Source organism: Atractosteus spatula, chromosome 16 (genome assembly GCF_055471065.1).
Source record: "Atractosteus spatula isolate fAtrSpa1 chromosome 16, fAtrSpa1.hap1, whole genome shotgun sequence".
NCBI classification, from domain to species: Eukaryota; Metazoa; Chordata; class Actinopteri; order Semionotiformes; family Lepisosteidae; genus Atractosteus; species Atractosteus spatula.
Window position 1 is genome coordinate 6,931,674 of NC_142721.1, and position 25,821 is coordinate 6,957,494.

The 25,821-nt window shown below is 35.4% G+C and overlaps 1 protein-coding gene across 4 annotated transcripts in view; it reads right to left on the minus strand.

The window, feature by feature from the left end:
- The window catches only part of LOC148819460 (ethanolamine kinase 1), a 65,775-nt gene that overhangs the window by 3,005 nt on the left and 36,949 nt on the right, over window positions 1-25,821 (minus strand). For 2 of the 4 annotated variants that reach the window (XM_088934489.1, XM_088934492.1), the window contains exons 4-8: window positions 22,219-22,367; window positions 19,784-19,867; window positions 17,361-17,521; window positions 3,866-3,939; window positions 3,678-3,724 (exon numbers count right to left, since the gene is read on the minus strand). In XM_088934489.1, the coding sequence (XP_088790615.1) occupies window positions 3,678-3,724; window positions 3,866-3,939; window positions 17,361-17,521; window positions 19,784-19,867; window positions 22,219-22,367 (515 nt within the window). Of the gene's footprint in view, window positions 1-3,559; window positions 3,725-3,865; window positions 3,940-17,360; window positions 17,522-19,783; window positions 19,868-22,218; window positions 22,368-25,821 lie in introns of all 4 variants that reach the window. The other 2 variants (XM_088934490.1, XM_088934491.1) reach the window with 2 other exon arrangements.

Below are 25,821 nucleotides of genomic sequence, written 5' to 3' on the forward strand. Positions count from 1 at the left end.
ATATTACATAAATGATATGGGCTTTGATTTGACTTTCTGGAGGGATTTTGATAGGCGGGAACCTATCAGCATAATATGGTATCAAACATGGTTGCTATTTAAGATGTAGGTTAATAAGAAACAACTGGTCGATTTTAAAAGAGACACCTTGTTTTGTTTAATTAATTTTTTAAGATACAAAAATGATGTAGAACTGATTATCAATAAAATCCATCTGCCTGTGTGTATCTAAGCGAATTGGTCCTGGAATAGCATATCACCATTCTATTTTTACTTTTGAAATTAAGATTTCTTTTTGGGATTTCCCTAGGTGCTTCTACTGCATGTATGCTTAACTGTCAGACCGAAGGTCGAATGTCTTTGCATTAACATTGGCAATTTTGGGAATTCTCCTGGATTATTTCTCTCTGCTTTTGATGACAGTTTGTGTCATTTTTTTATATCGACTGCAAGATACAAAATCAATACAAAAATAGTCCTGTCTGAATACGTCTTAGCTGGGATAGGGAGGTGATTCAGAATAATTCAATCTTGTAACAAGCTTTGCTGAGTTGAGGATCTTGTCTTGTTACTTTTATCTCGGCAAACCAGGACAGACCAGGAGGGAGTAGTGTATGCCAAGAGAAGCAAGATGTATTTTTTTTACACTTAAAGCTTAAGGGTCTCCCATGTTTGGCAAAGCACCATCTATCTCCATACTGTTCAAGTTGCTGATATGCTATTGCGGTGTATCTAAGTTGCTATTTTAACTTCCAAATTAAAATTTGATTCCTCCCATCATCAGAGACTCCATAGACTATCTGAACATGTTCCCTCTCCCGAAGTTCACTTCTTCAGTTATACTGTTCAGGTTTGGCATTCAGTAAACCTATGTCTTGAGAAGCTTTTCATCAAGATAGACACTGTATGTCAAATACAGAATGCAAATGCATTAATATGTTCACATTGAGAGCCATTCTGCTGTATCCAGACTAATTGTCTCAGAATTCTGGACAAGAAATGCTGATTAATTTGTCTGAGGATTTGTCTTTGTTGCAGTTGTGCAAATATAGAACAGCCTGTGTGTTACTCTCGGTCTCAGCGGTGCATTGGAGTTGAGATGCTGATAGACTCCAGCTCACCACCAGGACAGCTTTTTAGATTTAGTGCTACAGTATAATCTCTAACTAAAGTCTATTAGCATTTAAAAATTGACATAAAAGATCAGAGATCAAAGATCAAGATCAAAAAGGTTATTTATCACTGCCTTCTATTGTATAATATTTGACTGCCAGCTTCAGAAAATTATTTTAATTCTCAACGATCATCATTTTTGAGCGATTATATTTGTTGTAGATGCATATCTGCCTAAAGTTGAACTTTTCTACATTAGAAGCAAATGCCTCATCAGATATCTGATGAGAAAACTTGGTTAACAAATTGCAGTTTTATGACAAAAAGGCTGTGTGATTTCAAGAAAGATTAAATTTAGTTAAAAATTGAAAGCATAGAAGCTTTTCTTGTGTTTGAAAAAAATAAGAAAAATTTTAAGCTGAATTACAGTACAGTATATGACCTCACTGACCATATTTCATGTTCTTAATTGAACTGCAGATTTTGTCATCTTAAACAATTCCAAACTTTCAAGCAGGAACAATAAAAATGTAAAGTTAAAGAACCAGTGTAATTTGCAGCTTACCTATAAATTAAAACTCTAGAAAGGATCTTAAAATGTAAACTATAATGTATGGTAAGAGTACCAGTTTAGACAACAAATCTACAAACAAAATATTTTTTATAAATGTAGCTCAATGTGTTTTACCAGCTTCTGTATCACAAACAATGTGTTTTCTAAATATTCATGTATGGTTTAGTTATACTGTACATCTTTGTATGCAACAATTCAAAATTACATAGAGTGAACTGAAGCACTGCTAGATAATTTGTAAAAGAACAAAGGATGTACTGTATACATCTAAAAATGTTTTTACTTTTACTGAATATGCAAATACATTCAATCCCCTGTATAACTGCATCACATTTCTAGATACTCAAATTCATTTTTTGCCTTAAAGGTTATTTATTGTTTGAGATAATGCAGTTTTGTTTACAGATTAAAAAGTATAAGCTTTTTTAAAAACTTTTTTATCTTGTAGTAAAGCACAGTACATTCCAGTGCCGTAGACTAAAGTTTTAGGATTATTACCCTAAAGTGGATTTAAGTACCTGAGACCTACAGTAAAAGCACCTTGTGTTCTACAGATCAAATAGCAAACATGTTCCTGCACTTGAAAACAAGTAGATTTTAAAGACTGTTTAAGCATTATTTTTATTCTGATTATTGTTGATGAATGGCTTCTTTTTAAAATAAACACTTTTACCAACTCATGGGCAACTGGCGGGTTTCAGAGATTCCTGATGTGAGATGATCTGAGCTTACTCTGACCACCTCAAGTCCACTGAATTACTCCGGCATTTTGCCAGATGTAGAGTAGACTGCTGATCGGGAACTTGCAGTCAGTGACAGTGTGGATACAGATAGTGCTGGACTGGAACTAAACAGGTTGCCTGCACTACTGTTATTGTGATTAAGGCTTGCATACAAATCACACATGAGATAGAAATAATATAGTGAATTCCTGAACTTGGAATAGCTCTCCTTTTTTTAGCTTTGAACCTTTGGTGAAGCAGTTAGAGCATTTAGCAATGAAAGAGCTGACATGCATATTCCCCACATTTTAATTTTAAATATTTAAAATTGGCACTAGACATATGATAGCCCTTACATATAATTCTGTTAAAATAATGGGTTTGTCACACAAGTCTGGAACTGTAAAAGAATCGCTGCTTTGCCAAATACATTATACAATTTTAAGTATATGTATAAACAAAATGAAATATCTACTTCAGGGGAAAGAAAAAGGAAAGTTTTCCATTCTTCTCTGCGATCCCTCTATTGTCACTTGCATTTGGCTTTCATTATGTACTAGCCCCAGGCGCCTGCAGTCCTGTAAGGGAGCCAGGAGTAATTTGGTTTATAGAGATCATATGGCAGGGAAACAGCCCTTGAAAGACAGAACTCCAAGAACCATATTTGATGAATTTCCTATGATTTGAGCCTGGGTTTATTCTTTCCTGTTGTGGAACAGAGACCCTAGAGCACACGCGCCGAGTTGGGGATGAGCGACAGTGAGGGCCAATTAAACTACAATATACACACTGTTTTTGCACATCTCAGATTGCATTTCCTATCAGGAAAAGGGGCTCTGAAAGTGATCCAAATGAGGGCAGGAAACCACACAGAGTGTAGGTTGCCTTTGTCATTAACAATTAATGTAACCACTATGGCTGGAAAGTACTGCTTTTGGAGTGCTTTTTCATAGGATGTTAGCACACACACACACACTAAAAAAAACAACCAAAAAAGAGTTTTGGCTGGTGCAGATTGGAGGACAGTATACAATCCAAAATCTGTTAGAAAAAGCCCTTGGGGAAACACGTTTTTGGTGAAAAGTGGCAAAGAAAACATTTTGTTTTTGTGTTTTTTGCCTATATCAAATAACAAAATCACTGCACTAACATGCGTGCTCATCTTAGATTGATTCCCCCTTTCCGTTCACTAAAATGCCAGTCTTCATTAATGTGACCAGAATGTCATCAAGTAGTTTAATGCCCCTTAATATCGTTGTATCGTTTACGTTCTTGAGTAGAGTGGAAATGAATCCCATCTGGGCTTTTTTGGAACCTTAAAGAGAAAAAAAGTTGACAGGCTATTTAGACGTGCTACTTCACTTTGCATTAGAGTGTACAATATCAGCAACAAGGAGCCCAAGTGAGGCCAGGTTTCAGTTCTTGTTCACTGGGCCTGGAGCAACGGATCACTTACCTCAGGAAATCAAAGTCAATCGTGGAATATCTGGCCTGGAGGAGAGCCCAGAGGCCCCATGAAAAGTGTGAAACCTATGTAAAGAAAGAGGATTCATTGAGAAAATCCATTACCACTCAGGAAGCCAATGAGCATGAAAAGAGCTGTCTTCCTGATGAAAAAAATCTGCTGTCAGGAGGGGTTACCCAGGCAAGTGTACCCACTCTGGAAAATATAGTTATCAATACTGTCATGTTTTTGAGATGCACTCAACTGTACCCATCTCCCCCTGAACTCTTAAATTGTTGAATTATTTTTAATGTGTGAAATGTGAGATATGCAAAACCCAGTGGATTTCTCAGAAATTCCTGCAGCATTCTAGAATTTAACTAGAAAATGAGATGTGTTAAGTCCGTAGGATAAAATGTTGTGTGAATTCATATTTGCCTGATCCTGAGGTCTGAGGGGGGTATTTCTAACTTGCTAGTGAAAGTAATATTGGTGTAATTCTGGATTCATATTGCATTTACACTTGTTTAATTATTTTAGCTAGTAAAATTAATAATTAAAGATATAACAAATTTGTGTAAGTCAAAGCTGCATAAGATGCATAAGGATTTGTTTGGGAAGACAAAAAATATAATGGTTAAACTACATTAAAGAGCAAGTAGAGTATTCACATTGAAGTACAGGAATACTTTTGCTTTACAGGTATTTTTCCATTATGGTCACTGTAATACCATTACACTGCAGAACCTTCCTTAATTTGGATTTTTTAGTACATTGAAGTTACTTTTAAATGGATAAAAACACGCTCGTACATTATTGTTGTTTTAAGCACAGCGTTTGTCAAAAAAAGCAATTAAAAACCTGGAAAGCAAATCAAGCCGTGCCTCAGTGAGCAAAGTGATGTCTGTGTGGAGGGAAGAAGTGGATTGAGCCCCCTAGGAGAAGACAATGGCACAAGAATAAAGAGTAAGAGCGCTTGCAGTGTGACACTGTTGTTATAACATGCTACCAGTGTACCAGAGCCGCTCTTGATGAAACATCGTTGTTCTCCCGTTCTTAAACAGGATGTTGGAATAAGGTTCATTGTTATACTTTTAAACAATGCACCTTTGAAGACGGATGAGGCCATCTGAATGTGAACATGAGACAGGAATGTACAGGTCAGCTTACACTGCAGAGATCATTATGAAATTCCATTGGATACTGTAGCTGTTTGAGCTACTGTATCTCAGCTTTGAAAGGATATGCAGTAGTACAGTTTCTTGGACATAACCTATCCCTCACTATGTAGTGGCTGTTACCTTGCTTTCATAGCAAGTTTTTATAGGCAAACCTGGAATTGGAAATAATATGAAAATACAGAATACTGTATGTGTACTTTATGTTTGATCTTCTGCTTCAGACTGCAGGGTATCTTATGAAACCTGAAATGCATTTCACAGTGAAACAGTAAAGCCTTTTTTATAGCCCTACAGTGATCTGATTATGACCATATTCGTTAAGGACTTCAGGTTGTTATTCTTTTAACAGAAAGAAAAGATAAAAAATAGTATAATTAATGACTCCAAGTTAACTCAGATGATTGGTGTGTAATTAAAAAGAAAATTGGAGAAACTAAAGTGGATAAACGCAGACTGTATATTCCAAACCTGCAGTGTAACCATTTAAAAATGAATTTCCCAAGTCAAGATTTGTCCTTTTGTTTCCTTCTAAGCCAAACAGTGCCCTTTTTTCCTTTTTGGCAAAGTTGAAATCTAAATTTGTAAAGCTACCCCTTCTTCAAAACAGTATAAAATGTATGTTTCATAATTTCAAAATTTAAAGAAGTGTGTACGTATTTTGTTATGTGGATTTAACTTCTAAAAAGATCAACTCAAATAGCCATCAGGTATATGCCACCTGTTTTAAGAGCTGACCTCTTAAGCTTCTTGAGTCTCCTAAGCTGGAGGGTGCCACAGTAGATTTGTTTTTAATGCGCTCTGATTTTCAAAGCTCTTCTTTTTTTATCCTACTTCCTGCTGCCTGCTTGGACCTTCAGTACAGCAGCACTGTATAGGAGAGCAAACACACAGCAAACTGTATTTGGGGAAGACCCCTGAAATTTTAAAATTTTAAACAATTAAATGACATCTGAGCAATGACAGCTAAATTTTTCTTCATTATGTATTCTAAGAAGCATGTTGATAGTGATTTTATTTTTAATTTAAATTATTAACCATATATACAGTAAGGTGTACAGTATTTTCAGAGGCACAGCAATAATGAAGTTGACCTCCTCAGTATCTTATGGCTCTCTCTTTATAACAACACTGTTTTAAGTTCAGCTATCCTATATGCAACACACTGCATTTTTAGGTGCCATTTACTTATGTTTGACTTCTCTTCCCAGCTGTTCTGTTGTTACCAGTCAGTACCTTAATTACTATTTTATTTTGTAAATACATGGATAGATGTAAATACGTCTGTCTCCATTCTTGGCACCTTGTTACCCATGCCTTATTCCCCCCCCCCCCGCAGATAGAGATGGAATTCTGAATGACACCATCTTAAGCTAACAGTGAAAATGCTACTCTGACAGAAAGCAGTGACAATCGAGAAATTCTAAAAGAAAGCCAGTGAGGGGAAACAAAAACAAAGCAGATTATTACTGTCGATCTTTAGCAACTGCACAGACAAGTATGACATCACAGAGCCACAGTCTCTGGCCTCCATTCTCCTTAGCCCTGTGTCCTTTGGCTAACTCACCCAAGACTTTAGATATGGAAGCAACAACTTCCTTAATGATTGTGGCAGCCATCGAACTTTTAGGAGACGCCACTAATGAGTTTCTTTTTTTATTGTGTCCTGTAACTGTTCATAATCTTGGGCAATGGTATATTTTAATCAGTATCTTATGCTTAAAATCTCCTCTGGGCACTGTAGCAAACATGTTTTAGTTCATTAGAATAAATGTTTAACCTTGCATTTTAAACCTTTTATACAGTGAATCTTGATGATTGCACCTACTTTCATTAAAATCAGGTATCATTGTGATTATGACTATACAGTACTGCTGTTTACTTACTTAATGTAATGTAAATACAGTGTATTACCCTTGTGGATTGAGCAGTATTGTTTTTTGATTATAGTCCACGTAGTTATCACAGAGCTAAAAGGAATGCCAAGTTACTGTACTGTACATCTGAAAAAAAATGTTATGAGCTTATTGATATATTTGAACATACAGTCTAATGAATTATGTATGAAAATGTACTGTTAGTGGTAAAAAATGCACTAATACTAATTTGTTTGTTTTGGCCACACAGACTTTGTGCCTAACTGCTCCATTGTAATAAGCTGCATTTAGTATTGTCAAAATTCAGTTTTTGTGCTTGTCTTAAATTGTGAAATTTTAATGTGGAAAAGCACTGCCTTTAAATAAATATCTACTATTTAATGTTATTTGTATGTAGGAAGTTCGCAGTGTCTAATAGACAAACGATGAGTCAGACTGGGATGTTTTAACTTACTTTTAATTTAAAGAAAGTAACTACAGTAGCTTAACTATTTGTGGTTTACAATTGCACCATGGCATGCACATTTTCGTGATAGAATTGCACTGGCTGAATTCTAGGCATTTTGTTTGATTGTTAGAGACAGCAGTTTAATTTACATAGTGATATAGCAGCTACTTGATGTGTTTTTGACAAATGACAATCCCCACCCACCCCTGCCTTTAGTTTCTCTGAGGTATAAATCTGAAAGATATTATTGACTTTCTTGCTCCTTTTTAGTGGAGGCTTTTTCTGGGTTTTGGCTGCAGCTGGGTTATTTCAAAAGAAAACACTTTATCATCATTTATTTGTAATTTAAAGACGCTGCCACACCACTTAGAAATTTCTCAGACAATTCAATGCATTGTGTTCTGGGTAATAAAAGCACTTTTGGAATGGACCAACATGACTTAGACTTCCAGAGAAAGAAAATTGTTCTTCAAACCACATGAAAACTTGGCAGGTGACCATAGTTTCTCTTGCAACGAATCCAAATCACTTTACATCAAGTCTCCAGAAGTATAGACAGTGGAATGACTTCAAACGATGTATAGACTACATAGCAATACATTTCAGAATAATAATTTGATTGTCAGTGTTGTGTTGGTAGTGGTATATATCACTTAGAAAACATTTGATGATTTCTCATTTACCACAGTCCTGTGTATTCCTTTAAACCTCTTAAAGTAGAAAAAGAGTATTCTTAATAAATCCCTTAAACATACCAGAATATGCTATCTTTTAGTTTTTATGCTGACTGTTAAGTTTTTTAGTGTAACTTCTGTTTTTGGATACTTTTGTCTCTCCTTTGCACATTATGCATTTGTAGTGTAGAGTTTATAATATTTACTATGAAAGCTACTGTATTTTTAAAAAAGGATACAAGTTTTTAATTCACTGTATCTGAAGTGTAGTACTCTATGTGGTATTACAGCAATCAGTACTCACACTGTGGCCCCGATCCTAACTGATACTGGTAAGGAGGGATGGGTTACTTCAAAAACTGTCAAAAATGTATAGTTTTACAAATAACATTTTGTACATTTTAGAAATTGTGAATAATATCAGAGACTGATATAAATATTGAGACATATTAAACATTCCATATTTTTAAAAATCTTTTCCATCTTTTTTTAGATCAATCATTTCAGTGTTCTTGAATTTATGGTGTGATAGCAAAGCTATGTAACGGTAGATACAAAAGTTCAGAACATTTTCACTTATGTATTATACATACCTTATTGAATTGTAATATACTGTATGAGCTGACTTAAGATGATAGCATTCTTTGTGTTTTGTGTAAATTATGAAATAAGATTTTTAATTAAAATATAATTTAAAAATATTAAAAACCTCTTTCTTTCCAAGTGTGGCATTTCTTGTTTATTGAAATACATACAGTAGGAGCTTTTTTTTTCGAATTGTTAGATCATGGAGTGCTGAAACACTGATGTCAGAGAGAGAGGTTTTGTCCAAAACAGTGTGTAATACCCTGCTCTATAAATGTCCCGAAAGATTGCTTTAAATTTAGTGTAAAACTGTAAATCTAGACATTTCAGAAGAAAAATGTATGTGTTGTTGGCTGGAAATTTATGTTTGATACATTGGCAATTTCAGAATTAGCTGCTGAATGTCTTTGTAGACACTGAAAGGTAAGAAGTTATAATTTAAAACTCTCCGCTGCACCGCTGTCCAAAAATAACATGGCCTGTGTGTACAACCAGCGGCATTGTAATCAGACAACAACTAGCTCTGTGTTTTCCCCAAACCAAAAGAATGGAAATAAAATCCTGTGAGCTGGCCAGAAAAAATACAGCCATATCAAAATACAGTACTAAATACTTATAACGTTTCATACCCAAGAACTTATTACGTATCTACAGTAGGAGGCATGTAAATGATTTTTAATTTTTCTTCAGATTTTTCTTCATTTTCAATCATGAATATACTGTATGTATATGATAAGCTTGACTCTTGTTCTTTGAAGTGCAAACATTGTGCCAGTGATGTCATGGGTTGGTATTAAGTTATATTTTGCATGTTGTATTTCAGGTTGAGCTGAAAAAGATTAATTTCATGACTATCCATGTATCTTTAAGGGAGGTACTGTATTTGCAACTCCTGTACTCTTTCATAAGATCGATCATGGATAAATTAAAAAAGTTTTTGAATGAAAGTGAAAGCACATTACAAGTCAAAAGCAGAATGCACATTTAAAATACAAAAATATTGTAAAATGTCTTAAAGCATACTTGAATAGCCTTAAAATTGTGATGGATGCTGTAATATATTATTAACCTGTTAATAGAGCTAATATTTATACCTCAATTTTTAGAGTAATACTGAAGGCAATTTAACTCTTTATTATTAGACTTCTGCACATTGTTGTAAGTGGCTGGATTGTTTATGACGACAGTATATCATTAAAGATTGTTGATCTATTTAAATATGCCCTTGTGTAGTAAAATACACAAAATAACAAATTATGAATCGTTTTGTTAACCGTATATGACATACAGTAAATGTGTGGTGTAAACTACCTTAAAATGCTGTATATGTTATGTTATGAAAACGATCAATTTACTCAAAACCTAGAGCTTGTTGTTAATCGGGCTTGTAATTTAACAAACTTTGTCACATTGATCATAGTCTTCAAAAACAAGACCAACGTAAAGTCAAATTAGCAACTAATATGACAGTTTGGAATAACTAATCCATTTAAATTTAAATGTAATTAACTGATTATGAGGTGTTGTTCATCATTAACATACTTTGTTCCTCTCTACATAAAGACAAAAAGAAATTTTAGTTCTGCATAAAGAAAAAAAATTATGACTGAAAATAGTAAAATAATGCTAAATGTCCTTAGTACAGTTGTGTATATACAGTATAAAGGTGCACACTGCAATGTTTTTTTAAATCTAATGGCATGTGTGCTGTTACTGGTTTGTGGAATTTGTATTTCCTCACTCAGTCATATTCAAAAATGAAACCAAAGTGTTGCTCAAGCAGATGGTATCCATATTTAGAGAGCTCTCCCAAAGGCACCGAAGACCCCACAGTCACAGCATTGAACTGATGCCTGACAAATAGTGTTTATCTATTTCACCCATTTTGGTATATTAGGGAGCAAAGCGAAAACACTTGGTCAGTTATGTTCTTTATCAGCAGTTACATTAAAAAAACATTGTATGAGCCACTGGTACTTAGTTAAAATTACACTTTTGCAACTATGACTAAAAATACAATTCTTGAAAGGGCTCAAAATCATATTTATTGTTTATTTTATTTTCTAACGGAATTAAAAGGTACCTAAACACTCACTCCTGTGCTTTGGAGAGTCTTGGAAGCTGTACACTGAGGTTCTGATCCCTAATAAGGAACGCAATTGTAATTTGTTTTAATTACAAAACTGAAAAAAACACACTTTCATGCAAGGCACCACCTGCTTTTAAAAGGGGGGTGGGGGGGGGATGGAATTTAGTAAAATCGCACAAAAAAGGCATTGTTGCCCTGTGCCGCACAGCTGTGCCAGCCTACAGCTATAGAACATTCCGTGGTGTCACATAATACTCTGTCAGTTTCCTGTTCAAAGTGCCAACCCAGAAAGAATGACTGTGCTGGGGGAGGAGGCAGTCGGACTTGGACAGAGCTCACTGCTGGAAACTTTTGCCTGTCTTTTAATTATTCATTATTCACCCAGAATGGAGTGATATCCCATTGCTAACTTAGGAAATGAGGGCATTTTCCTATTTAGTGGACACTGATTTCCTAGAAACATGATAACTGTTTAAATCAATTGTGTCTGCTGCAAATTCAGTGCATTATCTTCAATATACAGTATGTTAGTTAACCAGGAGCAGAAAAGTAATTTTAATCCTGTATCTTGTGGCCAGCTGTGTCAGACTGTACTGTTCATAACACCTCCAGTGTTCTTTTTGTTACAACCTTTATAAGGTGCTGTATGAACATTATGTAATAATAATGTGAGAATGGTTGCCAGTAAAATAACTCACCTGTTCTCAGTATGGGATTTTAATATAAAACATTCTCTTAGAACGGATGGCTGCCAGTTGAGATCTGAGATATCCGACATGGATGGGAAAATAAAAGTTACCTTGGGGATTTAACAGCTCTGCAGAGAAAACGGGCAAAATTAAAATGTTTTTCAATTTGTCAGCTGAGTTTGAAATATCTACGGTACCCAAATGCACTATACTACATTGTCGCAGTGCTAAGGGTCATGACATCCCAAACCTTGTCCCACAAGTGTACACAGCAAAGCAGAACTACACCCGGGATGAAGGTGTAGATAAACACTCACATACGGATAATTTAGATACAAATCAGCCTGGCCAGACCGTCTTTGGAAGATGGGAGGAAAGCAGAGTCCATGTGACAGTGAGGAGAAAGTACAACCTCCATACTATACATTTTCCCTTCCAGGATCGATCCCAGGACCCAAGAGCTGTGAGGAAACAGCACTAACCTCTATACTGTACCACACACATATTTTTAAAGTTTTTTTCCCCAAAATGTATAGCTGGGAGATTTATTACTCAGCCTAACTGAAGAACCCAGTTGACTCAGAGGAAAGGGCCATCTGAAAATGAGTGAGGAGGCTTTATTCCAGCGCTTCCTGTTTTTCAAGAAAGGTAGACCTCAGAGAAGCTCCTAGATTTCTTTTTTAATTCCCAACTTCCTGAGAGGTGCTCTGGTATGTATGTGTGTGCTAAGCATTCACATGTTTTTCTTTTCAAATTGCTAGTATTATAAACAGAATAATAAATTGCTCTAAGTAATTTTCGAGCAGCAAAAAGAACAGTACTGTTTTTGCATTTTTGGCAAAGAAGCTAATGAAGTGCTTTGTGGGTTTTTTGTTAAGTAAACATGCGGTTTACATAAAGTTACAGTATTTTGTGATAAAGAACAGTATACCTGTGTGAAAAACCAAGAAGTACCAAACCTCATAAACTAAAAGGCAGTTTTAGTACATATGACATTTTTTCCCAATAAATGGGTTCCATGAATTGGAATAATTAAATACTCATGAGTTTTCTGTTGAGGACCTTTCGAGCTTTCTTTTATGCCTTCATTTTGCAAAGTGTTCGCAGAAAACATTTTTGCAATAAAATTTGAACCTGAAGCTTTTACAGTGTCCACAGGCAAATAAACTTTATTTAGTCATTTTGACGTTCTTTCTCTTTTTATAAACCCATACTAGCCCATTTTAAAGGAGGTTGCTGATGAGAAATGTAATGTTCTAGAGACAACAGAAAAGCCAAGAGTTAATTTTGACTCTTCTCATTCTTGCGGAACAGTACATGGCATTCATTTTACTTGCTCAATGCAAATAAAAAAAAGATTCTAACAATACCTTCTGCTTCTCTGCTCTATTACTGACAAGAAGGTGAAAGACCATTTTGCTATGATAAGTCAGTCTGTTAACGTCTTACAAAGGTTTGTTCTAAATCCATTATATTTAACATTTTGCCTTGACTTTATTTCATTGTATGAAATGTTACAGTTGTTATGAGCCAATAAAATTGAAGTTTTTTAATTAACCTGTAGCTCAACAGGTTAAGGTTCTGATCTGCAGTTTCAGAGAAGAATTACATTTATTGCTGTGCTTAACTGGCATTTCTGTGTACATTATTCTTAAGCATACACCAATTATCACAAAGCCTATTATCCTTGGTAATGGTCCGGTCAGCCCATAGGTTCAGGGCACAGGGTGAGGCTCCAAACTGAACAGGACTGTAGCCACATTCTGAACAATTGTGGAAAAAAAACCCCAACTAATATTTAGCGGGAATACATTTGGAGATTTTCTTGATAAATAAGGTTAAACCCAGCACAACCAAAACTGATCAGCTGCATTGCAATGAGTTAAATATCTGGAGGGGGTTTTAATATTTGGTCTTAAAAACATGTTTTCTGTTGTATATTAATTTAACTTCATAGCAGGATATTTCTCCTTTATCTGTCAGTGTTATCTGCAATTAATACTTCGTGTATTTGAACATACAAGCCTTGAAAACAGCCAATGTTGGTGGCAGTGAGGGATAAAACAGACATTAGATGGGTTTTCTCATGGGGACTATTAATTTTTAATTTCTAATTAAACTATATTTTTTCACGATCTCAGATTTTTGGTGGGATATTTTCCTTATGAAAATGACCTACACCCTCATATTGTGAAAAGTTGTAACACGCAGCTGTATTAAATTATTCATTTGGTACATTTTATATTTACATCACCTTGTAATGATTTTCTTCTGAAAGTTTTAAAGTTTTGAAGTTTTATGGGCCTTGTGAAATAGTAAAAGAATCTCTGCCTGCTTTAAATATTTCCCTTCAAAAATGATGTAGGTGAAGTCTAAACTGAAGAGAAAACATTGTTGACCTCAGGAAAAAATACAGAATTCATTTAACACCAAAGTTCATTGTTGCCCTGTCAGCACTTTAATTTCAGCTGGAAAAGTCATAAAATATCACAAACTTGCACCTGTTCTTTATTAAGAGAGTAAACTTTCCAAGTCCCAATGTGAGATAGAGTAGTGAGAGCTATTTATCTTGAGAATAGATGTTCTGAAGAAAAACTCCGTTTGTGGATGTGGAAATGCGCCAAGCTCTAAGTAAATCTTACAATAACAAATCAATTATAGATGAGAAAAACAGAATGTTTCTGTAAAATTTCATTGATGTATTTAGACTAGAATCTGATTGCTGTTTATATTAATAAACACAAATGTCCACCTTGTACGTAAATGTACTGTTGCAAGGAACTGTAGATTTAATTACTTTGTTGTTTCAAGCAGCAGGATATTGAACTAAAGACACAAAATACACATGAAAGAATTCTTTTCAGGTCTGTTTTCTAATTCTGTTTTACAACGTATTGTATTATTTAGATGATTAAAAAAAACTAAAACAGAGATAAGTCAAAAACAAACATTAAAACTTTTCATCTTTAACAGATACCTTAATGAGGTAGATGAAGAAATATCGTATACAGTAGGTATATAAGTATATTATGAAGTGTATTGAGTATATGATATTCAAGAGGGCCGAACATGACAAAAATTAAAACAGTTAATCTTTTTTTACTTTTTGCTGTCTTCAACAATACTTTCACTTAACAGTGGTTTCCCTTCCATCTTCTTCAGTGTGCTATGGTAATTACAGAAGAATGCACCCCTGCAACATTACTGCAGTGAAAATTTGAAAATTTGATTCCGCTTGGCACAATACCAACACTCTGCATGTACGCAAACCTGACATTAATGAGCTATAAGAGATTACATGATTTAGAAGAGAAGCACTCGGTGCTACAAAATCAAATAATAGATCTCTAGGCTATAATTAAGAGAATTGGGATTCGACAATGAAGTCATAATAATGTAATTTAGCTCTAAGTAACACAGCCACAGAGTCACATTAAGAGGTGCGATCACATCTTTTCAGCAGAGTTCCTTGGTTAAGAGTTGTCACTGCTCAGTTAAGTCATCTTAAGAGCAACCTGTTGTCACCTAAGACGATAGCCTGACAGCCTTGTGCTGCCGTAACACCATGGCATTGTGCCACCAGTGCCACGGGGCCTGTTCAACACTGCACACTTCACCTTTCCTAATTGCACACCTGAGATGTATTAGTCAGCCTAATAGAATTACAGTCATTGTGTAACAGCTCATTTGGGTAACAAAATAAATATAACCTAACACAGCATGGCATTGATAACTACATATTCATTAGGAACAACGAAGAGGTTTCAACTGTATGAAAAAAGTGAAAAATTACCATATAACAGTTCCCTAAGAAGCACCATGCATAGCTAAGTGGATTTTTTTTCATTTTCATTAACCCAGTTCCTTGAATTGATACATTCTACCTTGATTTTACACTCATAACCAGCACTTAGCATTTACATGATCCTGTAAAATTTGATTTGACTGAGCTAGGATTGAGGAAAAAATTCAGATGGAATCGGTTTTATCGCATTGCTTAACGAATACATGCATCATGATATATTAATATATTATAAATATAAATATTATAAATTAGGTACTGTAATCATTTACTGGAAAATGCTAAAAAATAGTGCAATGAAAAAACTAAACATAATTATTTGTTATGAGTTTCTTATGTTTTACAGTAAATTGCTGTTTCATTTCAAAATGTACCATAATATCTATACTGTACATAAAAAATTGTATAATTTAAGCAGCTTTAAAAAGATGACTCTGTGTTGCCCTTTCTAGTCATAAACGATATTTAGTATTATGATACTTGCCATTGCCTAAAACATCAAGTCATAACTGAATTTTAAAGCACTGAACAAGTTTGGTTATTTCGAAGCATTAATTGCAATTAACCAGCAAAATCTACCCTGTTCTTGTTTTGTCTTGTGTTCCTGTGTTGTCTGCAACATGGCAGTTAGTTGAAACAACCAGAAATAAAATGTGTGTTTATTACCACCTAAACACAGTTTTAAATGATGTTTTGGGAAATTATTCTCAGGTTTATAGCCAAACACTTCCTAACCTGCTTTTCATTCACCTATTGAATAACAGCACACGTATAAACATCAAAACCAACACAATGACTGCTATTGGAATTGACAGACTTACTGACAACAGAGGTTGTTTGAATTTGCTGTGCCTACAGCAGCTTGGAAGAGTGTGCATGAAGATCTGAAGAAGGTGCATGTCATAACAGTGCTGAAGCTCAGACAAAAGACATCACACAGCAACAAAGTGAATTCTCCCAACAGCCTAGGGATATTGTTTCTTGATCTTTAGATTTTCTAACTTTCCACCACATTTACCTTTACACACGGTGCATTCTTACTTCTGTAATGTATGGAATTCATTATATACTTCTGCAATGAAATTATCACACTGCTGGGTTGAACATCTGCACCCTGTCATATATCATCCAATTCATTTCTAGTTAATTTGATTCTAATATCTGCTTACATGATAAGCCAGATGTTCAGATAGACTGCAGCATCTAAAGTTTTGTTTTAAGAGTTTGCACAGTACGAGAGAATTTCACCCTGGGCTGATTTTGGTGTCTAGGGCGGGAGTAAAATGTGTTTTATCTCAGTCATTAATATGTATAATAGTTTCATGATTTTTAATATTTGTTTTTACTGCCAGTGCACACAGAAATCATCTATAGCCATCAAAATTTGACAGAGTCCCTGTGGGCAGGCCTAAAGATATTTAAATTTTTTTTTTCAGAATTTCAATCGGCCTGTTTACATGATTAACTCGCCCAGGATAAATATCTTCAGCTAACGAGGAGGATCTTATCTGTGATTGGGATCAAGTAATTGAAATGCATCAAGTACAAGTTAAACCCACTATTCCCTTCATGGACAGATGTCAAAAAAATGATTTTTCTCATTGTTTAATAACTGAACATTGGTATTTATAAATAAGTTGCATAAATCAAAATATTTCTGTAATACTTTTACAAAACTTACAATTACACTTACTTTGTGCAGGTACCTTTGAATACCAAATAGCCAGGAGTTACTTAACTGTTCTTGAATTTGCATGTTTTGGCAAAAGTATGTACAGTAGTACTGTGACTGTAGGGTTTATTCAATGTACTGTATGTACTGATACTCCCTGTGCCTCTTGGACACTAATGACTATTTGAGCCTCAGTGTTTAATGGAATATAAAAGGTATATGTAAAAAAGTATATCTCAAAATTACATGGGGGAATTTTGGAATCTCTTTAAATTGCATGATACTAATGGCAAAGCAATCTCAGGAGAAAAACTAGGTACTTATCAGTGGGGCCTGCTAAGAAAAGCTATTTTAGCAAGAAGGAGTAAAATATGATGATCCTGCAAAAGGACTGTGAACAAGAAATCTGTGTGTCGTACATACTGATGGCTGTCAACCGATGTTATATTTCTAAAGGCTTTGGAGGGTAATAGTAAAGAATCGCTTAACTCACCAAAGAAAATTTGCAGACTTGTACATACAGCTTCTGCACTTCCTCGTCAGAGACTGTAGAATCCATGCCATTGTAATCCTTGTAGGTTTCTAAATAGGTTGCAAGCCAGTCGCTTTGTAGATCTTGGTTGGGGTAGAGGCTGTAATCTACATTATGCATTCCTAAGAATAAACATGGGAACGTTCGATAAAATTAAATAATTGTTCTGTTATCATTTTTAGAGAAAAAAAATCAACTATCTGTACATAGCTGTCAGTATTTTAATTTCTGTGAATGTGATAAATATAACATTTATTTGAATTTCTCCAGTTTGTATGATAATTGCCACCATTATTTTTAAAACCACCTGACATCTGTTAATTAAAACAAAACTAACGTGTTAAAATAGGTGAGAACAACAACTTTGAGCTTTAAGGAACATTTGAAGAACGGAATGCATTTCCACTGTTTATGTAATTGCGTTTAACATGCACTCTCATAGTGTCAGGGAATATTGTTGTATCAAAATTATACTGATTTATATTAGCTGGAGTATGATTTAAACAAAAATAGAATCATATAAATACATTGTATGTGTGGATTATCCAGCATGCTTTTCTTCAACATTATTATAGCAAATGGGGCAGAGGAAATAAATTTCATGCTCAACATACAGTATACAGTATGTATTCACAGTCACTGAAATATCCTATAGTTTTTATGATATAATATTTTTCAGCAGAAGCCCTTTTTTCTAATAGGACATGGGATAATCACAAAACCACTCTTTTCTCTTGATCAGCTCCATATGCCTGTCAATGTTCTCCATTTTTTTTCTTCATATCAAATGGCCCCTAAGCATGTCTCGTGACATGCCCCAGATTCAATAGCCTAACCTGAACTAATTAGAAAAGTGTTTGGAAGAGAACGTATTGCACACCATGGGAGTTTAATGCCAGTCAGATTAAGACATTTGCCATATGTCCCAGGCACAAGGCCTTTCAACCTGTCATCACATCACTAGATTTGAGATGCAGGAGTGCTGGGTTAGAACTTAATGCTCTGGAAGCCTTTCTGCTCTATAAATATGACATTGAGTTTGCTTCTTCTCACACGGGGGTTTTAGAGCAACTTCAGCCTTCAGCTCTTACTGGCTTTGGTAGAATGTGGTGCAAAGAAAAAATGCCCATAGATGCATTTTCTTCAGTTAAGGATAACCAATGTGTACTTTTAATTTAAAATGTTAATTTTATGTTACTTTGTCTAGATGGTTCATTGCAAAATGAAACTGCTTGCCTCCTTGCGACTTGAAAAAAAAAACATGTTTATTGATGACTGGCTTCAGTTTGTTTCTGTACCTTTTTAAAATGGACCATGTAAAGCCCAGCATTATTTGTTTGGTTTCCACTTGCATTTAAGCTCTATATCTTAAACAGTTATTATGTGTTTGCTAACACACACTTGCAGCTTGCTGTTTGATTTGCAAGGTGCTTTCTGGATAAATGCAGTAAAGTCATTTTTAATACTGTAAATCCATAACTTGAAAGGTCCATTTTGTAAGGGAAACACGTGCTTTTAAGATCAGATATTCTTGTAGGGGTATATTGAAATACATACTCTTTTGTTGTCTGAGAGAGTAAACTGACATCTGAATTCATTTAAAGCTTGCATCAAACAAATCCCTACAGTTTTCCAACAAGATATGAAAAACCATTGCATTTAACCCCGTTCCAATAAAAATAGTAATTTGTTAAGTTACTTAGAGGATTCTAACATGAAAGTCTAGTTGTTCGGGTCAGACCTTGGTCTGCATTTGTACTTCTAGTTGTGTAATGTGAACTTCACATTGAAGACTTGACGAGTTATTGTACTTTTGATTATTATTCATTTTTTGTAACAACACAGCAATTATCTTTAATTATAAGAATGAAGACCTTAAGCTTGAGAGGACCTGCATGTCTGTCATCTTGTTCTAAAAATGAAATATTTGGGTGGGAGCTTTAGGGTTGACATATAGAAATTATACTGAGGGCTCCAACCACAAGTGCTACTATTCCTTTCATTTTCTCTAGCATTAAAAGTTGTTCTTGGATTTAGTACAGAAGACATACAGACTGAACCCTCTCGCTTTTAGACAAAAGGGTAGAAAATCTAAAGTAAACCTACATCATGTGCTCATAGATTGAAAATGATGTAACTCCTGGACAGAGAAGCAGATTTTCTTGAGTTCTAAGTATTTTTTTTTTACCATTTCTTCTATTTAGAAAGTAAGTGCTATCCAGGACCAGAAAGAGAAGTGTGTGTATGTGGTCCACTAGACATGAAATTAAAAAAAGGTTGGAATAAGGCAGCACCATCAAGTGAATTTTCAAGAGGTTTTATATGGAGACAGTTTCCAACTATATACAGTACTGTGATTGTGATAATTAAAGATATCCACCAACCTGCAAATTCATTAAAGTGATTCCCAATGTCGTATGCCTGGTAGTTGTAACCTGCATATTCATAATCAATAAATCTTACGAAACCTGAAAAGAACAATAAAGAAGTAAATGATCACCCTTATCACTATTATTGTAATCTAAGACGTTTAAGAAAATAATATTGTGTATAAGGGGATTTAGTACATGAGATGTGCTCAATAGAAAATGTGCAGTGCAAAAATATTTACTACAATTTTTAATGTAAGGAAAGATTGTATTGTTGTATTTAAGTATTGTAAATGGCCTGGTTTTCCATTTTATGTAGGAACTTTCTATTTAGTAGGCAACCATTTTTGCTTATTTTATATGTCTGTCACAGGAATGTCTTACAAATGACCTGCCATACACAACAACAATTTCCCATAAACATAAATTGGTTTCTACAAATGTCTTTCTTGTCTGCTTACTGACTTATTTTTGTTTCACATGTTAATATCCTATGCCAGTAAAAGCCTTGCCCCCTGAGGCAACAGAGACACTAACAGGTTTGGTTCCATGTGTTGGTGATACAATCTCTTCTTCTAATCCCACTTCATATTTGTAAATGTGCCTATTAAGACATTTTATCTTTTAGGTATAATGGCTTACAGTATATGCAGTACCATGAACACTCTTTTTATAGTTGTTGTGAGAATAAAGATCCTAAATGGAGCAGATATGTTTCACTAAAAAACTTTCAATATCTTAATTAATAAACAAAGTATCTTCATTTAAAAGGAATTTTGAATGATAAGAATTTCTGAAACTGTCAACCTTCTAAATTACATTAAATTTGAGGACAGAGTACTGTATATTTATTGAATTTGAGAGATGTTACACTTCTGTATATTTATTTTGTGCAGTTGTAAACATAAAGAATTGGTGCAGATAGAATGTCATAGTCTACTGTACTGTGTGTACTGTATATATTAGCCTGTTCTTCTTGTATTTACTTTCAATTTAAGATTCCATGTCCCTATGTACTTTTCAACATTCTGAAAGAAGTTTGTTTTCAGTGACTTATAATGTGCAGGTTGCTAGTTAAGATCACTGTAGATTTGCTGCTACATGCACATGATACTTTAAGGCACTGACTTTCATCTGATCTATAGTTCTGACATGAGAAGGTCTGCTATTCAGCTTTATCCTTAAACCAATTTATAAAACAGTTGCCTTTATTGGTGTCTGATGGGAATGCCCTGCATTTTTTATTTTATGTTGTGGGAATATTGCCAGATGCCATTTTGCACCACCAGCTTACTACACCATAGAATAAATAGTGGAGACTGATTTTTAGATTTCAGTTTTTGGATTGACATTAAATTCTATGCTGTACGGTGTATCAAATATTTCATATACAGTCCTATTGTTTCATTTTTGCTGATTCAAAAATGCATTTAAAACATGCAGGTAAATCCCATTTAAAAAACATCCTCTTTAAAAAAACAAGACACCCATCTTAGATACACTTCAAAACAGAAGATCTTTAAAAGATTGATTGTGTATTAGAAATCTCCAAGTGAAAGTTCTTTTGCACTATGCAATACTGTATATCTAGTACAGAATTTAAAGAGTTTGAACTGTTAGTCTTCAAAATTACGTAACCTCCAAAGAGAGTTTTAAATTCATATTGTCTTGTCTTTTATTCAGTTTGTATATACTGTATGAACAGACAGTCATTAAAAATGCATTAAATAAGTATTGGAACCAACAACATTTGTGTTGTTTTAATTCTTCTCAGTGTGCAATTATGTTGGCATATTTTGATGAAAATACCAAATATATATTCTTTATAAGAATGATTATACATATTACACACAAAAGTATGAGGTAAAACAGTACCCCTTGATATATTTTAAATCAATATTTTTGAAACTTTAGTAATGAAAGTGGACCATCTGTGCAGGTAAATGTATAACTTTTAAATATAAATATGATTATTGTACCATAATACAGTAATTATTTTGTAGATAACTGTGCAATATATGAAATGGATTTTGTCTAGGTGTTGATAGAGAAAAAGAATTTTATTCTTTGCTATTACTTAAAATCACTGATAATAATACTTATTGGATATCATTTTGGTGATCTGTAGAAATATGAAATGACAGGTCCTTTTCAGAATTTTCCTGCATGACAGTCTTTCTTTATAAACTGTACTTATACAACTCATCATTTGCCTCTAGGGTTAGAGGAACAACTGCTATTCTATTCAATAAAATATCTGTATAATGGATCTAGTTATATTCTGTGTCCCATAACATCGTACATTAATGATACACTCTGGCTACCTCTCAAATAAATAATTCAGAACAAATTCCACCTCCCCTTCCAAAAACAAATCTGTTTTAAAGAAGCATTCTCTGACAAGAAATGGTTTCCTTTCTGTGTTATATTGTAGGTGACCCTAAACCAACCTTTAGCTTCATTGTAGATGATGTTTTTACACAGTAGGTCATTATGACACAGCACTGCTGGGGATTTGATTTGAGAAAGGTGCTTTTTAAGTGTTTCAATTTCGCTCACAAGGATGTCAATGCTGGGAACCTCTGTCAGGAACCTGGAACTGGGAGGAACAAGTACAAATGGGAAAAACAGAGGAAAAATGACAGTTAGACACGCAGAAAGATAAATGTCTGAAATGGTCATTATTATTTCATATAAATGCCTTTCTTTGCTTAAAAAATTTAAGCTGCAGTGGCAGTACCAGTGCTGCATATGTCAGAGGAAAGCCAAGGGACCACAGATGATTTAACTAGAAGAGGGGAGCGTATGTTAAAACCACATATGCAACAGCTCGCAGTAAACAGTAAATATGTGGTACACTTGGCAGGACACTGGATTACTTGGAGAGCACATGGCCAATTTCTTTAAGACAAAGAGAGGGCTGTCTTTTTTTCCCTTGTGATTTGTTTGCTCTACAGAAACAATCTATTTTATGATTTCCAGGCTTGTTCAATAAAAAATAGTGAAAGGAAAAAATGTATCCACTGTAATATGTCTGAAATTAAAATTGTGATTAACACAATGAAGAAATTTATCATGACTGATCTAGGTGTGGAAACAATACGATTTACAGATTCTGACATAGTTGTTGTAATTCTTCGATTAAGACATGTGTGATATGATGCCACGTGGGGTGGCCTTCAATACGGGCAGTGTTATGGTTCCAAGGTGAGTCGAGAGAGATCCTGTGCAGAGTAGGGTGCCGAATCCGAAGCCGTAAATCAAAGGCCAGTCCAAGATTTCAAAAGCCAAAGGGAAATCACCAGAGTACCGCTCCGAAAAGCTATCCAAAATCATAAGTCCATGTTCCGAAAGCCAGTAAATGTGACACCAAAAACAGCAAGCCAGAAATGTAATCCAGAAAACAAGGTCAAAGAGAAAACAAGCCGAAAACCAGGAGTAACACGACAAATGAAGATCGCCAAGTACCAGGATTGAGCTTCCAAAATACTGAGCAGAGAGTGAATGACTAGAGCATTCTAAAATAGAGGAGAGCTGAGGGTGTGTTGATTAAATGGGACAGGTGAATGGTCAGTTGGGGAACTCCCGATGGAAGTCCTGGATGAGATTTTTGTCCAGTATGTCTTTCTCAGGTACCCAGGATCTCTCTTTCAGACCTTAACCTTCCTAATTCACTAGGTATTGAAGAGACCCTTGGCGAGAATCCAAAATCTTGTTAACAGTGTACGCGGGTAGTCCATCTGTGAGTCTTGGAGGAGGAGATCTAGGCTGGGGGTGCGAAAGGGGTGATCGGTGGAAAGGTTTGAGTAGAGAGTGGAAGGTGGGATGGAGTCTGAGCATGGGTGGCAGGGCCAGGCGGTAAGAGATTGGAGTAATTTGCACTGTGATACAGAAAGGTCTGATATGACGAGGTCCCAGTTTGCGAGAAGACCGTCTAAGAGGGATGTTACATGTAGACAGCCATACCAGTTGACCTCGTCTCAGTCAAGGGAAAGTGCGGCAATGTCTATCTGCAGATTTCTTCTGTCGACAGTGAGTGTGAGATATCTCCTGGCCTTTTCCAAGATCTTCTGAAGACTCGATATATATTGTATTAATTGACTGCAGGTATTGGAGTGTCGGGGGGGAATCCAGAAAGAGAGAGGGTTGATAACCCAGGGAGCATTTAAAAGAGGATAACCTGGTGGCAGACATAATTAAAGAATTATGGGCGTACTCCGCCCAAGGAACAAGAGAAACACAATCATCTTGAGAGGCAGAGATTCAATGCAGGCCCTGAGTGTACCCCATATGCAAGATTTAAGGTGAAAAATTTGATTTTTATTTTTCCAAGTCTTTTCCTGTGGTAAAAATAAGCGTACAGAGAAAAAATAACAGCTGTTCCCACAGGACAGCGGGAAAATAGTTATGATGCTGCCCTTCAGCCTGAGCTGGAGAGGAAATTAATATCAGCACAGAGTTACACTTCAGCCGGAGCTGGGGAAGAATAAGTTAGCAATAGGTGCTGTTCTTTCAGCCAAAGCTAGGGAAAAATAATAGTCAGCAGTAAACCTTCGGATGAGGGACAGATTCAGTCTCTGCTGAATACAAAGACCAGACACCACCCCTAGAGGACCCGGTGTCACTGATGTAAATGTCACCAAAAATAAAGGGCTTCATGTGCAGTCAAGTTATAACGTGTCAGAAAGGTATGTTTGTATCTGCAAATGATCTTTAAGCGCAAGATTGTTGTATTAAAATGTAAAATTCTGCATTGTCAGCCTCACCTAAGTTGTGTAGTTAATGGAAACACAACTTAAAACACTCTCAGGTTTTCTCATGTTATTTGTTACTGTTATTGGCACATGTTATGACCCCAGGCGTCTAGGGGATTAAGGGGTGTAACATTTAGAATGGGTTTGGATGCAGGTGGGTTTCTGGTGAGGGACTTACTGTAGGAAGCGTCACAAAAAAAAGTTTGGTGCAAAAGTGAATAAGTTGCTGGTACGTACTGTATACAGGACACAATAACACACAGGGAAAAGGAACTTGAGCGGTGCCAAAGAAAAGAAAATAACAAAACCGAATGGATCTAGCTGATACAGCGAGGTTTATCCTAATTAACCCAAACAAAAATCAAAAGGGTCTTCGACGTCTTCATGCGCGCTAACTTCCCTACGCTGAACAAACCAGGACCAAAATACACCAGTACACGATGTAAAGGCACTTTCATAAAAACCGTTTCGATGCCTTGAACCAATATATTAGAGTCACAAGAGGTTTGCTCAGAAAAAGGCAGTGTCTGCAACAAGGAATGACTGGGCTGCTCCAGTATCCCTCAATATTTGAATTTCTCTTTGATCCTTTAGTTCTCCGGTTAACGAAACTAACCCTTTCAAAATAAAAGGTTCATAACTAGGTTCAGGAGTATTTTCAAAAGCCGAAGGAACGGTAACATGGGAAACAGTCCTGCTAAGCGCTACACTCTTAGGTGGTTGTTGCTGTTGCTTTCTAGAGGCCTTGGAGTGGGTCACCTGCGCCGCAGCGGCATTCCATTTTGCTTCTAACTCAAGCTGTCTGAGCTTAACCTCTTTCTCCATTTTACGAATCGCAAGCCGAAGTTCGAATTCTGCCTGGTAAAAATCAAAAGGGTCTTCAGCGTCTTCATATGCCCCAACTTCCCTAGACTGAACTAACCAGTGTGTCTAGACAAAACAAACCTACATGTGCACAATGTAACCCGACGACCTTACCTGTACCTTTTCCCCTGGTGTACAACAAGTTCACAGTTAACAATAACACGACACAAGTGAACCAGTTGCACGATTATGGGAAAACGGAAAATACAGACAAAATTACACGAGCGAGGAATAGGGTAACAAATGAGCACAAGCAAGGTAAAAAGGTAAAAAGATAATAACAAAACACAGGTAATCAAAACGAACAAACGAACAAGGCCGAAGCTAACAACGAACACTAGCGAACAAATGCGAATACGAGCCGAAGCAAACCAAGTTGAGCAAAAAGCTGACCGAGATCGGAGCTTCATTGGTATTTAAACTGTAGATATGGTT